This window comes from Poecilia formosa, unplaced genomic scaffold (genome assembly GCF_000485575.1).
Source record: "Poecilia formosa unplaced genomic scaffold, Poecilia_formosa-5.1.2 Scaffold94, whole genome shotgun sequence".
NCBI classification, from domain to species: domain Eukaryota; kingdom Metazoa; phylum Chordata; class Actinopteri; order Cyprinodontiformes; family Poeciliidae; genus Poecilia; species Poecilia formosa.
In genome coordinates this window covers 121,289-130,510 of record NW_006800033.1, presented here as the reverse complement: position 1 = coordinate 130,510, position 9,222 = coordinate 121,289, and the positions used below count along the sequence as shown (strand labels likewise).

Here is a 9,222-nt window from a genome sequence, read left to right as displayed (position 1 = left end):
AAATAACTTAGATTAAGGGAGACATGTTTTTATGTATTCGCAGCCATTGGAAGTTATTAGGCCTCTAGTGACAGACACTCCAGCGATCCCAAAGAGAATATTTTCTTACTCTCCAGCTGTTGGCTCCACAGTTGTACACTTCCTTGTAAATCGTCTCATAGTTTCTTGTTTTTAACCATTAAATGGCTTCACAGGAGATGTGCTGGAAGACATGAGCCTCAGGAGGGCAGTAAGGGAGTCATGTGGCTGAGGAACAGCTGATCCCTGTGCATTCCTCAGCTGCTTAGCATGAGGCCTGCGAGCTTGTGCCCATTTGACCTGTTGACGTCATGCACTTCTCAGACACACGCGCTGAGAAAACACAGACCTGGCAAATGTCATGAGCAAAAAAACACATTTGTTTTGCACAGGGTGCCGTTTGTAAAGTTAAACAGTAAAATAAATAACAACAAAACCTGGGTTTATTTAGTCATTAGTTTTTTTTTTTATATATTTTCACCATGTTATTCATACATTTACAAATCTCAGAGTTTCAAACTAAATATTTAATATATAGTTCCAAACTAAATGTTTAAGTTTGAGCTAAATATTTACTTTTCAAACTGAATGTTTAGCTTTCAAACTACACACATAGTTTAAAACTACACACATAGTTTAAAAAGAAAATATATTTTCTTTTAAACTAATATTTAATTCACAAATATTATTTGTGAATTAAATATTTAGTTTGGAACTCTGACATTTATAAATGTATATACTTATTATAGTACATACTGCCGGCAATGGTTGTAATGTCCATGAAAATGTCTGAAAATACTACAGATATTTTTGATGAAGCAAAAAAAAACAAAAAAAAGTTTTTACATCAACACTTTGATCCATATACTCAATATATTTAAAATATATAAAAAAATAATTTAAAGAAAAATACAAAAGCTTTAAACTTTTTTCGAATTTTACTATTTCATTTTTATCTGACATGCTCACGAATTTAAAACGAAGATCGGATAAAAAGCTTCGAATTTTCTCATACAAACCTCAACCACTAGGCTGCAGCAAACCTTTGAATCTCTTGTATTTTTTACTAGTATTCAACCTTGCAGATATAACACTTTAACTGAAAATTGCGAATAGAAAATAGTACTACTGTTTAGGATACTAGATGCCTGCAGGTCACAGATATAAAAGGAAAGTTTTGGAGAGCAAGTTAAGTGAGAGTTCATTGTTTCTCATTAAGCAATAAATTAAATTAAAACTGGTTTAAGAATAAGGAGAAGAAAACCCACAGCAGCCCGAGTGTTTTTTTTTTTCCTTTTTTGTCAGAAGAATGGTGACTGATCACCAAACTATACACTAACGTATTCAGCAAAATTTTTCTAGACAGAATTTGATCATGTCAGACACATTTAGTTTGTGCAAAAACATTTCTTTTATACTGCACCACTTATGCTTTATTGAAACTCAGCATTGCACAATTATATTTTTACATAATTCAGGCAAAGCTGTAATTTTCTTCAATACTTTATTATACAAAATGGCATCATTTAGTCTTTTCTGACCAACATTAAAGATCTATATTATCATCTGTGTGGAGTCTGTTTTTGTTGCAAATTGATTTTTTTGACCAGCAGACAAATTTCACCCAGATAACTCATACAATTGCATACATATAGCCGTCTAGCATGACTTTTATTATCTGCTTCTGTTGGCTGAATAACACGACAGGACAACTCTGCACAAAAGGTGATGACTAAAGAGACCTTTGAGATCCAGAGTCAAGAGTCTCTTCAAACTTTGACACATTTTTTTTCCGATTAGGTTCTTAATGCTTTGTTTGTATTGTGTGCTTTGTTTCTGAGCTCAGAGCTGCCTTCTGGCCTTAGTGGGACAAACCTATGAAAAAGTCTGACATAAATCATCTTACAGTAGATATTATCCTTAATGTTTAATTTGTTTTATATAATATCTTTCTTCTTAGCCGTAGGTAAGTTAAATAAACTTTAAAAATCACATTTCAGAATATACAAGTCTATTTCAGGAAGTGAGCCTTTAAACATTAACAAATTTATTCTAGACTTTTCAACCTTAATCCTTGTGTAAGGTAATTATTTGTGGAGTTGAACACTGACATATCCACTTTGGATTTAGAAGAAAGCAATGAGCAGAAGTGGAAAAAAAGAGCAAATCTGCTGTTTGACCCCAAGCTGTGACTGTGGATTTTAAAGTTCAACGTCCATCTTAATCTTTAATGAGGTGAGAAGGAGAAAGGTTAAAAATATTATACAACAGAACACCTTCCTTATTAGGCCAATATTTCTGTCTTATTTCATTAGTCAGGTGATGCTGCTTTCTTTAGCTGTAATCTGAAAAAAAAAATCCTCACAATAAAGAGAAATAAAAGCTTCAAATATTAATCTAATATTTCACTTTGTGAATGGTGTTTGCAACAATATTCAATAACATTTTAATTAATGGCTTTGTATATTTTATTACAGTCATTGATGCTTGCAAAGTATTGATCATAAACTGGATTATAAAGTTTATGATTAATATATGAACTAAAACCAGGTGATGAAGCAGTTAATCTCTGCTCAAGCAACTTACGGTTAAAGTCATAAATGAAAAGGCTCAGTTCCAAAGAACAGCTGACAGATTTGGGTGAGGCAGTTCCTGCTGCTTTATTTAAAAAATGCATCAAGAGATGCCAGTGACACTTAATTTCACTTTAGTTTTACTTCGCTCCAGATATTGCTAGTTCTGGATTGTCCCTTAAACTTTTAAAGAATATAGATCTTGAGACTAAAATTCCCCCTTTCGTGGGAAATTTTTTTTGGCGTCTATGGAGAATATTTGTGTTAATTTGGCATTTTGAATGGTTATCTTGCTTATTGAGGATAACATTGAGGTGCTTGTGTCACGTTCACCCTTTATTGCATGCCTCTAAACTTTGTGCTACCAATGTATTTTTCCAAAACGAGTTGTTGAACACATGGCACCATTTTCAGAAATGTTTTAAACTACACAGAAATACACAAAGCGTCCCAAAACAGCATTTCTACTCCCTCAGACCTGAAAGTGGCTCTACACATGCACAGAAAGCCTCCATATGAAGTTAGTGGTACGTACTAACTTCATACGAATGGCAAACAACGAAGCATGAGTGGAATCTCTTGTAAAACCTTTTGCAGCTGCTGCCAAGGTTAAAGAGTTAGGCAGCACAAGCACAAATATATGATCCACCATTGATGTTATGACATGTTTGGAGTTATAAGCCAGGTTACTGGTTGGGCTGATGATTCACAACAGAGGCATTTTCTCTTTCCACTCAGGAACTAGTGTATTAAAAGGCACATAAGCCGCCATCTTTGTGAAGATGCGAGGCACAAAAGGTTAAAAACGTTCCAGCTTAAGAAAAAAAAATCTTTACCGTTTGGACGGGGCCTCAGTCTTCAAGTGTGGTGACAAAAGCAAATTGTTAAAAATTGTAACTTCTTTGAAAGCCTTTTTAGCAGAGGAGTGAACTTTAACTGTGTGACTTGAAAACGTGTTAAACTTCAGTCATAAACTTAATCACTTTAGACTCAATTTTATACCAAAATAAATCAATGTTACGTTAAGCTAGCTTACATTTAAGTTACATTTAATTTAAAGTTACATAAAGAATGATGAGTCAGAGCCTATTAAGTAACTAATGAATGCTAATGAATGGTTTATGTTCTTTCAGCTTTTTAATTCAATCATGGAGAGTGTAAAGTAACATGTTCTGACTCAGATGTACTTGGGGGGAGATTACAAATTGGCATTTGAATCAGATGTCAGCATAACACGGACTTTCCTTTATTCAAATTGAACTATTTCCTCTGATTATTTTGTCCTCACAGCAAGACTCGCTACGTTAAACCTAAACAAAATCAGTGCATCTTAATTGGCAGAGCAGCGCCTCATTCATTTCTAGTAAAATCAACTTGATCAGAAAGTACATTTATTTTTACAACTGTTTTGTAAACGCAACTTTTAAAAATAATTTCTAAATATTGAAAATTATTATTATTCTGTGAGTAAATGACAAATTTAGTGAAATAACTTGTAATACTCTTAAAATCTGAAGTTTGAGAATTGAACTCGACTTAGGACGTTAGTGTGTTTACCTGGGATTTAACGCGTACATTTCATCTGAAAGTAAATTGGAACCAGGAAGCGGCTCGCTTAGTTAAAGGAGTACGTGGCACATCATAAATATTCCCCAGTCTGGAGTAGAAGCATGCAGACAAAAGATAAAAAAATAATAATAAAATTTGCTATTGTTTGTGCATTGGATAAAAGGTTTGTGCAATAAAAGTACAGGAAAACCTTTGTTGTTTCAATCATATGGGACATCAGGAAAACCAGTTGGATTGCCAGTAATTCTTCAAAGCAACAAGCGCATGGAGTGACACTTTGGTGTGGTGAGTTTTAAAGTTTTTGTAATGCAGAAACTTTTCTTAACTGGCACTTAATCATACATATGAACAGGAAAGAACATTCTGTGACAAGCTTGCTACTGACATGAAACAACTGATGAGCACAAATTAAAGAACAAACTGTGACCCAAATACTTTTCAAATGTTCTTTTTTCAAAATTATGGCAAATTTTATGCACTTTGACGCTCAAAAACTGTTGTGTTGGAAAGAGTTAGATAAGATTAGATAGATATTGGATGAGAGGCGGGTTACATCACAGGACCCATTATAACCAGTAAAAGTGATTTTTATTTTGTGGATTGCAACATAAATGCAATATTTCCCCAAATAAATATAAGACTCAATACCATTCTGATACAACCAAAAAACTTGATTCCTGCCATTGTGTATACAAGTGACTATATACCCTTTTTTCTCAATAGTGGTCAGTTTGATTCAATGCAGTTTTTGTTGTAAACAGTAATAAATATAAAAAGAGCTCACCTTATTTGAATAGACAGTGTGTTATTATAGTTGAAATACCTGCCTAGAGAAGACAGTTCCCAGAAACCTTTGGCATATTCAATCCCTTTCTTTCAACAGGATTAAGCATCTCAGTCATTGCCACCCTATCATTACAAAAGAAGAACTTGTTCTCTTTTATGTAACTGGTAATGATGTTACTGACAGTCCCCAAGGTGTAGGCGTAGCACACCATTTTTGTGTAACTGTAGGAGTATGCCGAACTCAACCGGCATGGAGTGAAAATTGGTATTTGGTTTCATGTCATCATAATAGTGGTTAGTCAAGTTTTTGAAGTTGAATGGATGAATACCAAATGGCCAAAATCCATAAAGATGCACGTTATCACAAAGCTCCAATGCCAGGCTTGTCATCATGACTCCGGTGCTGAGCCGTGCTTCTTTCAGCCCATGTGCGTGCCAAAATGTAGAGAGTTTAATGAGGTATTCCGGATTGATGAAGACAGGTTGGATGGCAGAGTCAAAGTCCTGAATGGTGTAAAGAGTTCGCATGCAAACAGCTGTATTCATACCAAAGGAGAAGGCAGGGAGGAGCAGCATCGAGTTCCCATAGCTACTCAGCGTTTTCATTAGAGGACGTCGACGTCCCACTAGAGACTCAAACCTACAAATATAAATATAATGTGAAAAAAAAAAAACAATCAGTGATGTTTTTAAGATTACAAAATAACCTTCGTGACTTATCTACTCACTTTCTTAAGAGAATGGTTGGGTTTGCTGTTACAAGGTTTGTCTTGGTTCCAACATCTTTCTCATATCCGTTTGACAAAGGAGGCAGGTTACACCTGAAAAACAAACATGAATTCAGACATGGCAGTTCTCAGATATGACATATTTTTCTTCAACATTTTTCTCACCTGATGACAAAATCAGCTGAATTAATCATTTTTCCACAGCTGCTGTTTGCCACAATCCCACCATTCCCGATGACAGCACATGTGTCCCATCTTTTATTTGAGAAAGGATGACCCTGAAATCATCAACAACAGAAAATCTTAAAATACATCACGTTGTGTTCAGCGATCAGCAAATGAGGCTCAAATTATGGTGTGAATAGGCCACCAGTCCATCAAACAATTGCCAGAGACACAAAAAGCTATTCAACCATGCAGGTACTTAGACCTAATGGCAATCTAACATTAGCAATTATCCCAGTGTTGCCAAACAACCTTGGATAGGCTTTCCAGAACTTTGCCCACTCCGCCATGATGGACGTCAAAACAACCAATGCGCTCCTTTAAAGTTAGTCTAAAAACAGACGTCTGTAACCTAATATCGCTTCTATTTAGTTGAATTCACTTTTTAAAAAAAACGTGATAAGGTGCTGCGTGGTCAGCTGCACAGATAACTTTTATTGAGGAAAGATACGGCGGCGATGGATAGCGGCCGTCAATCATAACGCCTGGCAGCTGTCAATCATAATGATCGCCAGCCCCGGTGTAATTGCGGATTTTCAACGAACAAGGTAAGAAGACTAACGTTCATATACGTTATAAGCATGATTAGAAGGTAGATATTGTATTATGAGTAGGAAGGCATGTAACCATTAGTAATACATAAGGAGACGATGGTGCACTGTCATGTGGCCTAGCATGTATGGATAAAAACTGGTTAGCATCTCGTCTTTTGTATGTTTTTAAGCATACTCCAGTGTGAGTGGAAACTCTGTTTATGGCATAGTGATATAAATCATGTGGTGTGAATTCAAGCTAAGTCGGGAATCTGATAAACAATTCAGGACGGAGGAAGTATGGGTCGGTTTCTAAGCTAGCTATTTGAAACTTTTATAAGAGTTCACAGACAAATTAGCTCGACTCAAACAAGTAGAAGCCATGAATAAAGTGGCAAAAACAACTTTGGACAACAAAGTCAGTTGCTCTGTTCAATATTCCCTCACTTCCAATGTCCGTCTTAACGCCTCGAATGACTAAAAGTGACGCAGTTACAAAGGGTCAGGAGTGTCGAGCCTTCTTTAGCAGGTTTCTTCTTCTTCTGTGTGTCCAACTTTCTCTATGCTATCAATGCGACAGGCGCACCCTGGCGGTTGTATGTGGAATCTCACCGAATAACTGAAATAACGCTAAAGAAGAGGAGAAATCAATTAAGGATAGAAAAAGAAAAAAAATAATGTTGAGGTGCCTGTTTTTATACTTAAAGTTTTCATTACGTATTACACCTTGTTTTCACTCCTCTACACTAGTACTTTGGGGGAACTGTTGGATAAACTTACAGAAAACCCACATGCAAAAGAAGGACATTTCAAAAGTTTATTTAACCACAATATTTTCTAGGAGTGCACCGATAAATAGCCCCAGATTTCTTTAAATTTAGGAGCCAATACTTACATCTGAAACCGATCTAATCTACCTCCAGAAAGGTCTAAAAATCAACCACTGTCCTCTACTTTTCAGCCTTGAAGTTTGACTGATAAACCCGCCCACCAGGTCATGTCTGCACGTTTAGAGTTAACAATTGTCACCCCACTGTTGGCAACTCAGCAACTTTCTTGCTATGTTTAGCAACATTTCAGACAAAAAAAACCCAGTATTGGCCAAAATCGTAATCGGAAAACTGCAATCGGTGCACCTCTAGTATTTTCTCTACCTAAACATTTTGTGTTTAGCAGTCACAACAGAGATTGTAATTCACAGGTGTAAACAATGATGACACAAAACTAATAGTCTATGTATTTATTTATTTTGTTGTATGAAGACCGGATCCAACCAGGTGTTTTACACAGCATAATGATTGCCTTGGTATATTTATGACGAGGGAATAACATTATAACATGACGTGAAGCTCAAAAGAGTAAACTTTACAAAATACTGTCCCTTTAAAAGAGTGAAAATCAGATACCTAGCGGCATAACATAAAAATCTACAATGTGTGTAGGGCTTTTTGCTCCTTATGTGTTTGACTTTGAGGAAGAAGCAAGTGAAAAGACTAAAGGGCAAAGCAGTTCTTTATAATGACAGTGTTACAAGGTTATTACTTGGAAACGTGAGTAAAGAACGTATGTTGAACAAAACAGTGCTAATAAACAAGGGAGTGGGAGATAAGAGTAGAGATAAGATAAAGGAAGGATCCAGCAAAGACCAACCAAGAGAAGAAGCTACACATTAGGAGAAAGGCTTGGTGAAATGACAGAAAAACCAGAGGAGCTGGGAAGGGATGAAAGCTGATAGAGGGAATGTGAATGATAAAGAAAGAGAATGAAAAATGGTGGAAAGAACCTAATATAAACACCAAATAGATAGAAACACTGATCTAGAAAACAAATCCAAACCACAAACAAGGAGAACAAATGTACAAACATAATGGCAAAACAAAAATGCCAAGGAAACTTTAAGTCCAGAAAGGCTTTTTTTTTCATTAACTTTATTGTTTTCTGGTTAATTTTGCACCATTCAGCCAGAGGAGTGAGGTGTTGGGGAATATCAGCTACATGTTGAGGATTTATAAATCAATTATGGGTGAAACATTACATGACAGAAACCCAGAGGGGTAAGATTTAAAGTAACTTATTTTTCCAGCATGTTTACATGATCCAGCAGAGTAAAGCTGCTGCTTTACTTCCCACATTTTGACAGCATCCACAACTCCACCTTTCTCTGCCAAAAATCATAACTTGACTGTGATCAGAAAAGCACCGGTCAGCTTTTCTAGATACCCTCAAGAAACATGATTTAATTTGCAACAATGTTAGTAAAACCCTAGACTTTATCACTCCAAATTCCAATTCCATTTAATGCACATTTCTAGTCTAATAAGGTAGTACTTAAAAAAAAAAAAAAACTCGCTTCAGTCATTTTGGAGCTTGATGCAATTTCAGCAGTTGTCTGCTCAGTGGTTGCCTGAAGGGTTCCTGTCTGCAAAGCATTATAGCAGTGGTTCTTAACCTGGGTTCGATCGAACCCCAGGGGTTCGATGAGTCGGTCTCAGGGGTTCGGCGGAGCCTCTGCCGCGGAGGTAAAGACACACTTGTGTAAAGTCGTGATGACGCCCCGCTTTGCCATCACTTGCTGCAGAGGATCACGTTACATTGCTTAGCCAATCAGTGCTGCGAAGGAGCACTGATTGAAGGAGGTCCACTCTCAGCATGGATTTGAACTTGTGTCTTTAATTACTTCAGCAAAGCTCACAGTTTTTACCAAATGGGCTCTTTGCACCTACGGTGTTGACGTCACATCTCCAGGAGCTAATGCGGCTCACTTTTTTCCGCTTTGAGTTACCATGACTG

The 9,222-nt window shown here is 36.3% G+C and overlaps 1 protein-coding gene across 1 annotated transcript in view; it reads right to left on the bottom strand.

Annotated features, from left to right (window-relative positions):
- Positions 1 to 4,455: 4,455 nt before the first annotated feature.
- Positions 4,456 to 9,222, bottom strand: part of LOC103142143 (alpha-2,8-sialyltransferase 8F-like) — a 9,237-nt gene continuing 4,470 nt past the window's right edge. Inside the window, exons 5-7 of the mRNA XM_007558036.2 lie at positions 5,840 to 5,952; positions 5,675 to 5,767; positions 4,456 to 5,586 (exon numbers count right to left, since the gene is read on the bottom strand). Coding sequence (XP_007558098.1) covers positions 5,121 to 5,586; positions 5,675 to 5,767; positions 5,840 to 5,952 — 672 coding nt within the window. The 3' untranslated portion in view covers positions 4,456 to 5,120. The remainder of the gene's footprint in view (positions 5,587 to 5,674; positions 5,768 to 5,839; positions 5,953 to 9,222) is intronic.